At 42.8% G+C, this 16,620-nt stretch overlaps 1 protein-coding gene across 2 annotated transcripts in view; it reads right to left on the bottom strand.

The window, feature by feature from the left end:
* Positions 1-727: 727 nt before the first annotated feature.
* The window catches only part of LOC146717260 (protein phosphatase 3 catalytic subunit alpha-like), a 35,951-nt gene continuing 20,058 nt past the window's right edge, over positions 728-16,620 (bottom strand). The window contains exons 5-14 of one of the 2 annotated variants that reach the window (XM_085473715.1): positions 13,808-13,953; positions 12,081-12,220; positions 10,841-10,918; positions 9,307-9,401; positions 8,987-9,112; positions 7,566-7,643; positions 7,381-7,465; positions 6,984-7,081; positions 5,870-5,917; positions 728-3,219 (exon numbers count right to left, since the gene is read on the bottom strand). In XM_085473715.1, coding sequence (XP_085329841.1) covers positions 3,041-3,219; positions 5,870-5,917; positions 6,984-7,081; positions 7,381-7,465; positions 7,566-7,643; positions 8,987-9,112; positions 9,307-9,401; positions 10,841-10,918; positions 12,081-12,220; positions 13,808-13,953 — 1,073 coding nt within the window. In that variant the 3' untranslated portion in view covers positions 728-3,040. The remainder of the gene's footprint in view (positions 3,220-5,869; positions 5,918-6,983; positions 7,082-7,380; positions 7,466-7,565; positions 7,644-8,986; positions 9,113-9,306; positions 9,402-10,840; positions 10,919-12,080; positions 12,221-13,807; positions 13,954-16,620) is intronic. The other variant, XM_085473724.1, reaches the window with a different exon arrangement.

The raw sequence follows: 16,620 nt of genomic DNA, 5'->3' as shown, positions 1-16,620 counted from the left end.
TATATTTGAGTATTTGACTTTTCCATTCTCTTTATTGATTGTTATTTCCCTTGTTTATTTCCTTGTAGGAAACCACACACACACACACCCAGACATACACTTATGTACACCCGCTGTGTTTACAGCCCCAGAAATTAAGTGGTGACAATAAAGTGCCTCAAACGGAACCTCAAGCTCCCTCCTTCTTTCGTACTCTGGGACAATTTGGCCTTAAGTGGTGTTCTGGCCGACACACCGGGGTGACCGTAGTGCTCAAAGACTGAATCAGTGCCACAGCCGTGCCTATCTTTGATATCTCCACTACAACCTCTCATCCGAGAAGCTTCTTCAGTTCTGTGATTTACACCCGTTTTCACACTCCCACAGGGCTTAAATCTGGGACTCTCCACCATTTGACCCTAGAACTGAAGAAGCTTCTCGGATGAGACGTGAAATATCTTCACATCTTTGGTTTATAAGCATCTTTGGTTTATGTCCGACAATATTTTAACGGACCGGCCTTTAAGGTGTTGCGGATAAATACAACAAAATAAAACCAGTACCGGTACCAAAAAAAAGAAGATGTATTCAAAACACACGGGAAAAGACCCAGGAAAACCGAGTTAACGCTAAAAACTGATAAAAACTCTGAAAACATCAGAGTTAGTCCTTTGTATTGCAATTTGTGTCTGTGATTATATTGGTAAGGAAACATGTGACAAGGAAATAAAGGCTCTGTATCCATACCAAAGGTTCATGCATATTTTATTCAAGAGTAAAAAAGTGGATCGTCCCATGGGGCATGCTTACAGTGTTAGTGACCGGGGGAGTCAAAACAGAAAGCTGAGAGAAAAGAGAGAGAGAGAGATTGAACAAGAGACAGAGAAAGTCAGAACCGTGGCACAGTTTCTATGGCACAGGGTCTCCCAAGGGGGGTTCACCTCTCCCAGAGAAGCACAAGATCAACCAAGGAGCAACGCAACATGAAGAGCAACCAGTAGAGAGAGAGAGAGAGAGAGAGAGAGAGAGAGAGAGAGAGAGCTTTATATTAAGAATAATGTCCATAAATAGAATCATAATAATCATAGACTCATAAATATCATCAAATAACAAGAGGAATCATCAAGAATTATGATCAGAGAGAGAGTACACTTTTTTCCTTTAAGTTGTGACGGCAACACGCCTCCCGTTAAAATGTGTCTGCTGCTTTTTTGCTTTGAACAGCGCAAATTTTAACCATGCAATCATGCTTTTGGCTGCCTGAATGCCTGTGCCTTTGTATATAGTAATGGTCATTCATCGATGCTAGTTTAATATTTGTTTATCGTTATTCATATTTATCATTTAAAAACAACTCCTGTACATCGACAAAGAAGAGAGGAGAGAATGTGGACTTGACACTTTGAATAGAAGTGAGTCGTCATTCTGTACAGCGTCGAAAGAAACCAGAAACACAGGTCGTGAAAAAAGAAGAAGGAAAAAAAGGTGGCAAAAATAACCCCCAATGAAATCGAACGCAAAATGAATACAAAAAAAAAAATTTAACATTATGTACAAAATAAATGTTTCATCATACCTCAGTTCATTTATATTAGCCAGAAAAACAAGAAGAAAAGAAAATCCTACTATAGTGAAACACAGAGCACAAATATAATCTTCACATTATTATCAAAGAACTTAACTCTGCATGCACTGATGCTTTAATATAAATGCTTTACAAAGACCCTTTCCCCCCCTTCGGACTTCTTCTTGTTGTCTTGGCTTCTGCCTTCACCAGAAGAGTGTGTTTCCTCAGTGGAATATCGTTTCCTGCTTATTAGGCCGGAGATTCCCGGCAGTCACTGCTGTCTTTTTAGCAGACAGCAACTCGGGAAGAAAGGAGGATGTAGAAAGAGAATGAATAGAGTGTTGAATTCACATTTCAACTCCCCTCCCCCACCTCTGCGTCTCCCTCACATACAGTACATTTGGCATCCCACGTTACCATAGACTGCATCTTGCAGACCCTGTGACCAAACGCATCAAGATGTGCAATAAAACCTCTCTTATTTATTCTATTTACACACAACAGGTGGGAGAAACACTTCAAATATGATCCCGGGTCACATTTGGAGCCACGAGGGGGTTTCTTTGTTTCTTTTTTGGGTGGATGGGCAGGCAGAGGGGTTTCCTGCCACTTGACTTCAAGTGGCGTATGCTTGCAGTGTGGTGCTACAAAAGCAAAATGGGACTCTCCTCCAAAGGAGGAAAGGATGGTGAGGCTCAGATTAGACCGCAGCTTGAGATTATCTTCGCACATCTCTCGCTGGCAGATAAGCCGCCACACTGCACATCAAAAACATATTCTCGCCGTTGCCTGATGCTCGGCTCTGCTCGTGTTCGCAAACGTAAACACTTTTTCATTTTTTTTCGAAATACAGCCATACAGAGACCAACACGTTAAAAGCATGTGCACGCACTTTGGAAAATCAGCATTGGTAATGGTTCCACTTCCTGTTTTGGGGATGCAAACAGGAAAAAGAATCATACATGACACTTAAATACCCCCCCCCCCGATTGCCGTCTGCACCAACCCTTAAACTTGACCCCGTCCATCACAAACAGCACACTTTCACAGGCTTGTCACTGTCAGCCCGCTGGTGATCCCCCCACCCCCCTCCGTACAAGACAAACAGTAGCTGCTCGTGCTTTGCATGGGGAGTATTTTTGGAGACTCTTTTCCTGTGGTTGTGCAGGTACATGAGAGTTGTAGTTCTCTAAATGGGGCCAATCAGTTCAGAGAAGAGATTGACCCTTTGGTGGTAAAGTCCATGTATGCTCATGCCTTTAAATAGCAGCTGATGGCGACGGGAAAAGGGGCAGGATGTGTGTATGTAATTGCATTGGGTTTTATGTTGTCTGTACCTATTTAGTAAAGGAAATATTGTGTGTGTGTGTCTGTGTGTGTGATGCATTTTTCTTGTCTGTATATATGCCTATGTACACATAATATGAAATATGGGACCAGGTCAGTGTCGTAACTGTAGATGTGTGTGTCTGGGCACGTGGGCATGTACGTCCATCACTGTAGATTGCTGTTGCTGTCGGTCCCATTGGGCTCTCCCATGTTCATGCGGCCCATCGACAGGCCCACGCTGTTGACGGCATCGCGACGCGGTGGCATCCTCTCATTGATCCGATCCAGACCTTTGGCCTCCTCAAAACTGCTGATCCGATGCTGCGGAGAGAACCCTCGAATGGCTGCAGAGACACACACATACACACACCAAGGCAGAAGCACACATACATGCACAGTTAAAAGTTGACACAGAATTGCACAAATTCTTGTGTATCCAAACCCCCCGATAAGGAGCATGAGTGTGGCCTGGGAAGTAAATCTTTTCTCAGTTTCTCCAGTAACCACATTTATATCATGTTGATCTAAATCTCTTCAGCTGAAGGTCAGCTGGGGTTTGGATAAACAAAATCATATCGTATATATGTTATGCCACCCATGAACCGGTGTTTATCTGGACATTGACCTTAGATTAGCAGTGAGTAAAGTGGTTGGTAAGATGTTATGAGAAAAACAATATGAGCACAATCGGTCTTTCGTAAGACCTTAAGATGTCTTTTCCCCTCGGGACAAGTTTCTGACAGTTAGCTGTTCATTCAAACCATCATATACAGAAGGAGCTCACAGAATTTACAGGTAAGGACATGTAGTCACATTTTTCCATTTCCCTCATGTTCTTCCCTTTTGGCTTTGGGAGTACTCCTTGTTTGTGACTAAGGGGGCAGCTTTAACCTTGCATTGATATCTTAAAGAAGCACTCCACCAATTTTAGTCAGGTCATAGTGACCACCAGGATTTTCTTTACTCCGCTTTGGACTTGACAAATATTTCAGGAAGTGCTTCAACATTTTGGGAAGAATATTTATTTGCTGAGAGTTAGATAGAGCTGATTGCACCTCCATGCAAAAGGATTTTTATAGCGCTTTTCAATAAATCTTTACACAGAAGAAAAAGTGAAACCAGTTGGTTTCCAGAGAGCAGCAAGATATTATCAGATGGCAATTTTATGGGAAGCAGTACAGGTGAGTCAGCAGTGTTTAGAGTCATTATGAAACAAAAGCATGCGCATCTGCTTTTTGTTTTTATTTCATCCGAGTTACAACTTCATACCAACTGACACTAATGCTTTAAAGGTGCAAATGAGGAAATGACTGAACGGACATTTATTATGTGTGTTCTCTGATAAATCTGTTAAATGGGTTTTATGTTTGAGTTAGTCACCATTACTATTATTAATATTATTATTATTTGTCAGATGTTTGCTCATGCTCGCGTAGCATTAGCTTTGCTTTGTATTTACTGCTAATCGTCAAATGTTAGCAAAGCACACAAACACATTAGCAGTACACCAGATCCAAATTATCACAGTCTGTTCTGTCGCACTGAAGAGTCAGTCATTCACGCATATCTGGACTTCAGTTAAACGTATTAATTCAGCAGCGTGTTCCTTCTGTCATTCGTAAACCTGTTAGCATGCTAGTGGAAGCATTTCACAGAGTTAGCATGGCTGTAGACTTGGCTTTATTTCAGTTGTCTTTAAACGGTGTGTCTTTAAATTAGACAAAACATCGACCAGCATTAAGGTTGATTCGTTGTAGTAGCTGTCACCCCAGACCAGGTAAACCTCTGTTCCAGCATATGCTCCTGTACCAATAAGGAGGACTGTCTGGAGAGGCCAACGCCAACTCTTCAACAACGGCACAAGACAACTGTCACACATGCTGCTGCTCACAGATGCCACTGTACTACAAAGCACATGTCTAACACCCAACTACAAATCATATATAACATGACAGAAAACTACAGCACAGGCGATACCCATAATTCATTTGGGTAAACAAATTATGGTCTGTACTTCAGGTAAGCCAAAGACAGCACTAAAGGTACAAACACAAAATAGTATGGGTAACTGAAGCGTGCCGAGTACTGGGCCTGAGCACGCCGGGCATGATACACAAAAGACAATCCATGACCACAATCTGTTCATGAGCTCAAAAGAACCTGGCAGACCTGGCAGCCGCCTCTGAATGTAATGCATCCATATGCCAAATTAATCTTTTTTTCTTTGCAAAGGTTTTGAGCGTGAAACTGTATCTGTATAATTCCAAACCCAACTTTTTGCAGTTGGGTTTGCAGAAGTTTCAGCCACACTAGCTTGCCTTCTTGCCATCTCTTGGTGTAAGCAAAGACTTTTATTCTGAATCTAGGTCACGTGAATACGCTGCAGGAGGCTGAAAGCTAAGTAAAAAGACGAGTTTTGTGGCAGATCAGTGTAAATGTTTCTTCAGCGAATTGCAAATGTTGCAAATTTTGATCTGGCCCGAGTTCTGCTGTAGGTTGTTGAGAAACAGATTGATTGCATGCTCATCTTCTACAGAACTACAGCATCTATGGAAACTATAGAAAAACACTAACACACTGCAGTCCGTGAGGAGGTCTGGGTGACCCTGCCCTCCATTGCAACATCCTCTCCCGCCCACATTCCCGCTCTTCTTGTAAATGTGTGTGTGTGGAGAAAATATTCTCTGCGTGTTTCATCTGAACAGAATGCAAATATATGGCTGTATGTGTTTCCTGTTTCCCAAGAGGATGAAAAAGAAAGGTTTATGCATGTTGTGTGCTTTAATGTGGTGGCTCCAGCATGCAGCAGCTTTGTTGAGAGCGGTGATGCAGTCAGAAGAGCTGAGTGCATCGTGTCTAAGGAAATATCTATGACCTTATGAGCATGGGCGGCTGAGAGCGCAGCCATGCTGCACACACGTCCGTACGCGCACACACACACACACACACACATATAACACACGCGCCCACACAGTGAAATGAGTGGGATTTTACCTTCGGCGTCCTTAACTGTCTCGATAGCTTCAATGGCCTCAATGGTAGCTGAAGGATGGGCAAAAGAAGAGAAAGAAAGGAGGACAGGAAGAGAGAGGAGATGACAGAGTCCGAGAGAAAGATGGAGTACAAAGAAAGGAGGAGGAGAAGGAAAACGAAGTGAAGGCTGAAACATGCTCTGTGCAGATATGCGTAAACATCTTTGCCGTATGGGTGAGCAGCGCTTGCTGAGGAGGCTCCGACAGGCTGAGCTAAATGTTGTCAAACAATCTCTGGTTGGAAAACAGTGTAGGCAGAACTTTGGGGTGATCCAAAAATCAAACAGGAAGTCATAAAACATAAAACGTGACCTCACGCTGGCCTGGGAGATCAGACGGGTATTATGCGATTTATGACGAGCACCATGAACTAAGGCAGAAGTGAAAGATTGCAGTTTTTGACGGCCAGCTTGGACCAATATCTGTTTAGCTGAACGTGAAATTTTCTTCATGCTATTCTGTTGGCCAAATTCACGTTAGAGCTCTGTGGAGATGTCATCATGATAAATATACACAAGTGAGAGACTCTGTATCATCAATATCATGTGTAACATCCATATAATTTCAATATTAGCATTAATTAAATATCCCAACTACCAGACACCCCCTTCTAAGGGGCATGTTTCAGGTTTTAAACAAGCAAAGCCCTCAGAGCAGCACTGAGACCACAGCAGGTTCAGAGGGCACCTGGTGTTAGCATTAGCTGCTGTTAGTTCACACACACACATGCATTTGCCCTGTATTTTGGTGTCATTCTCAGGTTCTCAGCCTCTCGCTCGTACACTCTCTCTGACACTCGCACACACAGGCAACCAGTGGGCTGTTAGTATCCTTCAGCGCTGGCGAGGTGAGGTGGAGAGAGGGAGTGAGTCAGTGAGGCAGAAGGATGAGAGGAGAAAAACAGCTGGAGGAGGAGGAGAAGAGGAGAGAGGGCATGGAGGAACCGGAGGATGCTCCAAAGCAGATACTCAAACTGTCTGTGTGGCATTGTGTTTCTATATATGAGTTCGGGGTTAAGTTTGTGTGCATGTGACTGTGTGTGTGCTTATGTGTGTGTGAGTGAATGAAACGCTCACCGCTCTGCAGGGTCTGTTTGCCCCCAGAGAGAACGCCACTGGGCAGCATGCCAGTCGGGGTCAGTCCCTTCAGGGTCAAGACGTTCTCACTCTCCTCCCTGAGAAACAGAGACAGTGTGTGTGTGTGTGTGCGTGTGTGTGTGTGTGTGTGTGTGTGTGACAGATGTGTGTGGGTAAAAGAAGACAGCAGGTGATAAAGAGAAAGAATTACACACTTCCTCACACACTGCACACCTGCAAACATGCAAAAAAACACGATTGTGGTTTAAAAGACAGATTTTAGAAAAATCTCTTTTAAAAAGTGAGGATCTGATGACTGCCAGCTTCTGCAGAAGTTGCGGCAAACCGAGCATGTGCAGGCAAGCGCACACGCATGTTTAACTGCAAATTGACCCACCTTAGAACGGAGAACATTTTGGCCATCTTCCCGATGGCTCGGATCTTGTTTTTGATCACCTCTTTCCTCGCTGCCGCTGCACTGGCTGGAAGTGAGTGGAGCAGAAACGTTATTGAAAGTTGATACGTAGAAGAAAAGAAGAACGCTAGCTACCCTTAAAAAAATCAATGCTGGCGGCTTCGTACCGTCATAGATCTCGTCTCCATCGTTCATGAGTTCGTCGTCAGAGCAGATGCTCAGAACATTGACCAGCATCTCAGTCACTGCAGGGCAAACAGACACAGATACGCTTCTATAAAAGGACAACAAAACTGCCAACTGGTTCATGCAGTTTAGGTACTAGTCAAAATGTTAACGACAGGGTAATTATCGTGTCCTTCAATGAATAGCGGTAAATTATCGACCTATGTGACAGCAGACCTTCACACCGGCTCTCCGCGATCCCTTAATGGAACATGAGCCATCATGTGATTGTTACCCCTTAACACCCTTTGATACGACATGTTTCAGTGTCTACTGTGAAAAATAAAAATGTTTTCTGGGAAAAAATGTGAACAAATCTTTTTATGTAAGTAGGACGGAGCTGAACTATGTCCAGCTGTGAAGACGTTAGAGGGCTGTGAGTGGACAAAGATGAAGATATCAAGAATCACACTCTGTTACTGTACATCAGCGATCCATTTTATTAATCGCTTATCAAACTGGTATCCCTCAGGTCAGTTTGACCTGGAACCATTAACATATATCGTCTTCAGCTCAATTTCAAACTGCAGAGAAAACATATATGTTTATTGATTGCAACCAGAATTAACAACACAACTGTTTTTTGTCACAAGGTTGTAATTGATGCTAAAAATCCGCTATACTGAAGCTTATCTTGGTGAAAAAAATGAACTGAGACGTCCTGTTCACTGACATTAATATGTGTTCCAGCCGTCGTCGGCCTTGTTTTGAGGTGCCACTGTCCCAGGTTGTATGACATATCTAGCACCACTCGTGTCCCCTGGTTTCTTTCAGCAGCTCCTCCTCCCAGCTGCTCTGTATATATTTACACATTCCATAAAATAAAGCCCAGATTCTGATGCCACACTTTGCTGGTTTTGAAGCCATATTCTGCCTGAAAGGCCAGCAGCCTCTAAACCTCACAAGCCATCCGCCCACAGTTACACTGGACAGATAGAGGAAGCCAGTCCACCCACTGCGGGTTGTCCCTGCCTTCAAACAGGTCAAACGAGTCAAATCTGGTGATCTTTGAGAATACATGAATTCTCTTCAGAGACTTTAAGTTTCTCCTTCTGTCTCAGAATCTCACAGACATCCAGTCAACTCCCCTATTGACCAGTAGACACCAGCAAGGACCAGGATCCCAAACTACGCATGCATACCGTGCAAACTCTGTTAGTAGCTGAGCAGAGGAGCTCTCTCACTGGAGAAGTTCAACTGAAGGTTTACTTTCACTTTCAAAATTAAATGGTTTCTAAATTATCTTCACATGGAAGAGGAAGATTTTGCACTTCCTCTTCAACATGCTCTTCCATGGTATTTGTAATGTAGTGTGTGTGTGTGTGTGTGTGTGTGTGTGTGTGTGTGGGGGGGGGGGGGGTACCTTTTTCTCCAACAAAGGGCAGCGACCATGTAAAGACGTCCATGAAGTTGGGCAACCAGTAGGGGTGAGGGGAGCAGTTGAACTGACGGATGTTCATCACATTGTTCTCATACTTTAGCACCGCAGCTAGACACACACACACACACACACACACACACACACACACACACACACAGAAGCAGATATTAACCTATTGAAAGCTTGGTCCTCTAGGAGGTAACAATGTTTCCATCCAGCCGTACATGTAAAGATTTTCCTGAGAAGTCTTACAACGCAAACAGTTTGCTCTACAATAATTGGATAACACACGTCAGTCAGACCTTTGTTGTTGTAGACATCCAGGTAGTTTGGAGCGGAGAAGATGGTGATGAGCGAGGGGAAACCTGTAGTCTGACTCTTCCTGTACATACGGTACCTGAGGAAAGAGAGACAAACAAGCCGCCCACGTTATAGCCACTCAAATAGGACACCGCGCTGTGGATGAAAGAAACAAAGATTTGCTTTGCAGGTCTTCTAAAGCAGCCAGGGGATGGTTAGAGGTGAGACAGCCACACTCTTTTAAACTAACAGAACAGAAATAGACCAGATTGCCTTGCATAGCAGAGGAAAATGACAAGTAAAAAAACAGAAAAAGCTACTGGGCATCGGAAGCCTGCATAGATATGCAAATTATCAAAACAAAACTTTACTGTTCTGGGTTGTGGTGGCTGAGTGGGTCTAACAATTTCACCCAGGAGAGCGTGGTTCACGTTCTGTGTGAATTTTATGATAATATTTGTATGTTATGTTTTGATTCCCCCCCCTTTGTTTAGGATTTGTGTGGTTTAGGGGAAAAAAATCCTTTTTCATTGTCAGGCCGCTATAAACAACACACATTTTCATCAGGTAATATTGACAGGAAAGTGTGCTGCTGTAAATCCACCGAGCTACAGCTTTAGATTCTCACTGCTTATTAAACTTCAGTGAAGAGAAACCAATTTTTCCCAGACAAACTCACCATTTAGGGTAGTTCCTGTAGCAGCTAGCTTAGATTTTTTTTTTGAGTGAGCTGGCCGTTATTCTCTTTGTGCTGTCACTATTGTTGGAGAATATAATGCAGCAACGGCACATTCACAAATCAAGGGCTTCAGGAATTCAATCAAAGAATTCATAGAGACAGCAGTGAATACAATGTCTTTTGTAAGTTCTCAGGTGAAAGCTGCTTCATTTTGTATCCACACTGCAGCTGCTTACTTCATCGAACAGTCTCTTTTTTGTTTTTTTGACCATGAATGCATGTTTTATCTCCACATTAGCTACTCTGCACAGGTGCAGAAGCCTGGCGACTGAAATAGCTTGTTTTTTGGCCATCCTATAACAAGTGCATTAAGACCTCTGGATGATTACCCAGACTACTTGTCTGCATGACAGACCAAATACTGTTAATGGGTTCACCAAACAGCACACACACAGAACACAGCGCTGCCTTAATTGCTGCATTACATCTAGAGGATTTTCAGTGAGATAATAGATGCCAGGAATGCATTTTTGGGTCACAATTTTTTTCCCTTCACTATTTTATTCAGACTTTTAGTACAAAGTGTACGCAGCCTCTTTGACTTCCTGTGCTGAGTTAGTTAGGGTTGAATCTTGCACCGGCTGTTGGTGCACTCTCAGTCAGACCAACTCTTAACAATGCTAATCACACAGTTTCAGGGTGAAAATTGCGCCGCCTCTTTTCCTGCAATGTGCCAATTCCCCGACAATGAAAAATAACAGCTCAGAACATGAAATGTCAGGGTAAGCCATTAAATGAAATGGTGTGCCCATTTAAGCTGAGAGAAAGGAATGAGCCGCAGCAGCCGGTCAGCTCACCCGGCATCCTGTGCTTCGTGCGCTCTGATGATTGACAGCAAGTTGTTGGTCTGTAAGAACTCGCACACTGCTGGATAACTGGAGACAGAGAGAGAGGGACAACAAGTGAGAGTAAGTGAGGGCAAAGGAAGAAACATGAAGGGGAAGAATTATTCAAAGAGATGCAGTAAAACACACTTTACATAACAAACAAGTCATATGTCAAGGCTGCTGTAAACCACAAAACAGATATTTAAAGTCTGGCAGTGGGTGATGAGTAGGCTTTTGTTTTCTAAGGTAGTGTCTGACTGAGACCAGCAGGGGGCATGAGTGAGGAGTGACAGGCCTGAGCCAGGCTTATGGCTGCCTCAGTGCTGAGGTGTGCTGACTGTACACTAGTTGGCTGATTGATGCTGTGTCTCCTAAACATAGAAAATCGGTGTGTTTGCCACAGAGAACATGTCACAACACCCATTTCTAAACACCGTCTCCCCCTCGTCTGTACATGCCCCCCATTCTTACTTTCTCATCTTTTTCCCCCTGCCACCCTCCTCCTATGTTACTCTCCCTCGTTCTCTCACTGTATCTTAATATCACTCCATATCTGGCAGGAGTAGCCAGTCGTCATAGCAACAGAACCGTGCAGTCTCCCTGGGGATTGTGGGATATCGTTTCATGCTGAAACGGAACTGTGTGTGCTGCGTGTTTGGTGTTCGTATGTGTGTGTAAAGTAGCCAAGATTTTCTACAAATCCCAGCGACCGTTAGTGGATCTCGGATGTGGTGTAAACGCGCACACGAGGCGTCTCTCCCGTTCTCTCTGCTCGGGAACAACATCCCAAACCTGCAGCTTGAAGTCGACCTGAAACTTATTAGATTTCTAATTTGTAGGTGAGCATCGCACGTTGCTCATGCACGGTAGCGACAGGGCGCTCAGATCATTTAGAAAGAGACATCGACCTATCCAAGAGAAAACCCGGAGTCAGGGACATGAGTGAGAACTTCTTTCTCTTTCAGGTGGTGATTTTAAAGAGTACTGTCTCTGCTGTGAACCATCATCCCAGAATATTACATCCACACTGGCTTGTTGGAGTACCAGGTCAGCTCTTAGCTCTGCCTTTGAGCTTCATAAGCACAGGGATCTGCTGCTGCAAGGCTGCCATACTATATTCATTCCCATTCAAAAATAAAATGTCAGGGCTCTTACGTAATGTTTTTTTTGCCGTCACAACACCTTGAGGAGTAATTCTACCCTCCTGTACCTGTAGAAATAGGAGCACCCTCTGACCGTGTTGTGGCCAAAGTACTCCTGGGTCTTTTCATTGCCAAAGTCTTCCAGGGGGTCGGCCCACAACAGGTCGCACATGGGCCCAAACGCCGGAGGCTCCTTGAACCGGTCCAACTAGGACAAAAAAACACGCACACACACAGAAGTATAGAAATGTGAGCTTACAGAAACAGAGATTTTCTACATGAAAGACATTTTCAGTCATGTAAACAACCCTCCAACACATATAGGATAAATCAGGGGAGAAAGAAAAGCAAACACATAGCATACACACACAAACACATACTGTCAGAGCAGAGCATCTCCATGGCAACCCCCACCACACAGGAGGGAGAAGATGTCACACCAGCAGATTCACCATGGAAACACTGCCATTAGATGAGGAAGTATGTGTTCTCGCGTCTCTGTGTTCATGTGTGTGCCTTTGTGCTCTGGAGCTCAGTGAACTGTATACACACAGGGGTTATTTTATGGTTTCTAATGAACACACTCGGAGCAGGCTAAAAAGCTGAAATAAAAGTTGGTTTATGACTGCTGAATGAATGTGCCTGAGTGCTGCACATAGGTCGATCTCATGTTGCATGCATGATTAATTTTCCTTGCTCTTGTATTCCTTATCCTGCACAGGCAAAGAGCAGGAACTGGAGAAACGGTGAAACTGAGAATGAATAACAAACTGTGGACAGTTACGAAGGCTGATCTTTCTTCTTTTTGTGCATTTGCAGGCTGATTACTCTCTATAACAGAACTTACATATATACCAGGATGCTGAATATAAAGTGACACCATGTCTTTGGGAATGCAGATGCAAGGGTTAAATGCATTGTCTACAAAATAAATGTGTTTCTATGGCTTTCTAGGCCAAATCTCCTTACTATCATTATTTATACTTCCTAGTTACAACAAATATAACGCATCACTGTTTTGTGTAAGTAGGAAAAGAAAAGAACAAATAATGTATTCATTAAACACCTGACTTAGCTACACCCTGTCACCTGAATTGAAGGCAAAGCTGTAGCTACTGCTAAGCTAGGTTTACAAGGTCTAGATTCTTCTCTCCACTGTGATTTGATTCAACAACTAATTCATTTAGTTATGCAGAATAACAAAGGGTATGACCAAAACGGATATTTTTTCTATTTTTCATTGTTTTGTTTGCTCTGTGTAGGCCTTTAGTAAACAATACGTGAAGTTAGCTTTGGCTTCTTTAAGCTTTTCTATATGACAACTTCTACACTGTCAAACCAGACTTTCTCAATCTGATTGGTAGGTTTCAGCTCTGTAATTTAGTTATTACAAATGTTTTTTAAAAGGCTGTTTTATCACTTTATATACATTTTATGCATTACTACATAATGATTAAACAGGAAAAGGTTTAAAATGAATTCAGATTCAGTTCTTCATTACATTTCAGCAATTTTTTTTTTTTAGTACTTCTCAAAGACAGTTAACCATTATTTTTTAAGAGCTGATTGATGCCTTATTTACACAATGGTCAGCATTGCTTATCAAATACTTAGAAATAAATACAAATAGAAAATTCTGTAAAATAAGGTGAAAAATATTACTGTATACAGACAAAACATTCACCCCATAGCTACAAAAAATGTCATTAAACACCACTTTTTGTCAAAAAAGTTATCATTGTTTTGTTATCACAGCAGTGATAACTCAAAACTGCTCGTGTGTCTTTGATTTTACCTTCTTGATGTCGTCCAGCGTGTGAATCTCTGGTGAAAGCCCCCCATGCACACATAGGAACTGCTGGTTCATCAGGGCTGCCAGAGGCAGGCAATCAAACGCCTCCATGCAGGAGTCATACACCTGCTCTGAGTACTTGATCTTACCTGCAGGTTGGGGGAGTAGACAGACATTTCAAGACTTGAAACAAAGGAAGCGCCTGAGTGTGTTTTGACATGCTTTGAATAGCCACCATTGCTACAAATGCACAGTCGGTCCCTGTCACTGGGAGACTGATGCACGCAGAACAAACAAGCCTTTACATGGACAGAAGTTAGTAATCTGAAGGCTTCAGACAGAATCAGTCTAAAAACACGATTGCTAACACGCTGTGGTAATGGTACATATATATAAAATCATACATTACTTTGTGCAGTAAATAGCTTTAATTGTGTTTGTGTGTAACAGACCAAGAATGACACTGCAGTGTGCGTGCCTTAAAGAAAGAACAATAAATTAATAACCAAAAAAAGCAGTAATGGTAGTGAATGTCTATTCTGACCAATTCTGATTATTTTCAAGAATAATTATTTAACCATGACGTCTTCACCACGTCTTCACCACCTAATGTTAACCTTCAAAAAAGTGTGTACAAACCAATGGGTGACATAAAAGTGGCTTTAACCATCTTTTATCTTTGTCTCCCGCTCACAAATCTCCTTCAACTTTCATTTGTTATTCATCAATGTTAATAAAGCAATACCCAGCTCGCCACTTTACCTTAGGCCCCTCAAACATGACGAAGTCATAAAGACGTTTTGCTTAGTCAACCACGATTAGAACATTTGAGCAGAGACAGTGAACACACACTCACTGCCTCTGCTCAGTGTTTTCTTTTTAAGTCTGTCGGTGCACACGGTTAATAACTCATGAATCAAGATGACTGAAATACCTTAGGTGTTGTATTAATTAATGCATTGTTCATGCATTAAGGCATGCATGAGATACTGTTAATTCATGCACTTTCCTGATGAGTCATGTTTTTTTTTTCACATATTAGTGACGCTTTTTCGTGCATGAAATCACGAATGAATTCACGATAATACCCTTCCCGTAAAGTGTTACCACGTCATTTGGTTCACTTGGGTGCAAGGGCACTAACGTGTGGGATTTTCACACAACGCGTTAATAATTTATGGGGCCAGCTCTTCTCCAGCACTCCCATATGACCTGTTTTTCTCCTCTCTGATGATGTTGGATTTTGTTTTAGAAATGCCACTTCAGAGATACCAGACAAAAAAAATAAAATAAAACACAAATCTCACTATTACAGCATTTTAAATAATGACCCAAATATAAACACAAAGCAGCATAGACATGTCACTTTTTTTCTTCTTTTTTGTATGTGTGTCTGTGTGTATTAAAAACTCCTTTGAATTGGCAGCAATATCAATAACAACATCCAAGACACGGCATCTTTTAAAGTACATTTCACACATGGGCGTAACAATGCATCTGACATAAAATCAAAACCGCGGGATTAAAAATAGCTGAAAGGAGATTGGAAAAGAAGAAGAAGAAGAAGAAGAGGAAGAGGATGGTTTTTAGACAGCAGAGGAGGAGGGAGGCGAGAAAAGAAGAACGCTAAAGAGAGAAGGAGAAAGACTGATGGGAGGAGACAGGAGAAGGAGGAGAGGTTATAAGAAGGAACGAGAGGAGATGACTGGGGAAGAGAGAAGGTAGAGTGTAAGGACATGAAACGACACGTACACAAATCAAAGCCAGTCTTGTGGAGTACAAGCGTACAGTAGCCAGCCTCTGTGTGTGTGTGTGTGTGTGTGTGTGTGTGTGTGTGTGTGTGTGTGTGTGTGTGTGTGTGTGTGTGTGTGACAGCGAGGAGTATGTTTGTCAACCTCCCCATCTGCCTTGTGTAGAGCAAGGGCTCATTATTGCCAGTCCACCAGCTCCTTCCACACTCTCAAACATTTATGAAGACACTTGCACACGCATGCAGTCACAGTACATGCTCTCGTGCTGCACACACACACACACACACACACACATAGCAGATGGTAATTGAGGGCGACCACTATTCGCCATGAGCACCAAGGGAAATTAGCTTCCTCGTCCCTTGGCCAATCAGACACAGAGGAGTAAGTCCCTGAGCCAATCATTAAGGGCCAAATTAATTTGCTGCTAATCACCCACTCTCGGACAGGAGGCTGAAGCTCGCTGACGGAGGAGTCAGAGAGACAGAGGGAGACACTGGGGGAGAGAGCAAAAGGATGGAGGGAGAGAAAGAGAGGGCGGACACAACATGCCAGTGGCAGAAAAGTAAGGATGGTGAGGGGGAGGATGAGAAGAGATCCAGCAGAAAATATTTAACTCCATAGGTGAAACTATCAGGTAATGGAATAAAGCGGATCCAATCAGAGCTTCGCCACCTAAAGCACAGCACAGCTCAACACGATTTGCACGCGTGTTACATGGTGTCATTCTCTCAGCAGTCGTGTATAACGTGTAAGGGCTAATCAGCTTTTCACCTACAATAGCAATCCTGAAAGCTACATTTAGGGTTGCAAACTTAAGACAACCTGAACGTGCAAAACTGCAGATACACATGTTAAAAACATTTACAGCCTGCTGCAAAAAAACTGCTCCCTAAAGCTAATTATGTAGGAAGACAGCCATTAACTACCTGCTATAGGTGTTCAGCTAAATTGTGTAATTGAAAAGGTGTTGGTTTTCTTTATATTAGCTAGTTTGACAGAAAAAAAAGTCGTGGCATGTTTTGTGTTATTTTTATTAGTATTCTTTCCATCAACTCTGAGATG

Source organism: Copadichromis virginalis, linkage group LG2 (genome assembly GCF_057382275.1).
Source record: "Copadichromis virginalis isolate Kocher_CV1m ecotype Utaka linkage group LG2, C_Virginalis_male_GT1.1, whole genome shotgun sequence".
In the NCBI taxonomy this organism is placed as follows: domain Eukaryota; kingdom Metazoa; phylum Chordata; class Actinopteri; order Cichliformes; family Cichlidae; genus Copadichromis; species Copadichromis virginalis.
This window is presented reverse-complemented; position numbering and strand designations above follow the sequence as displayed.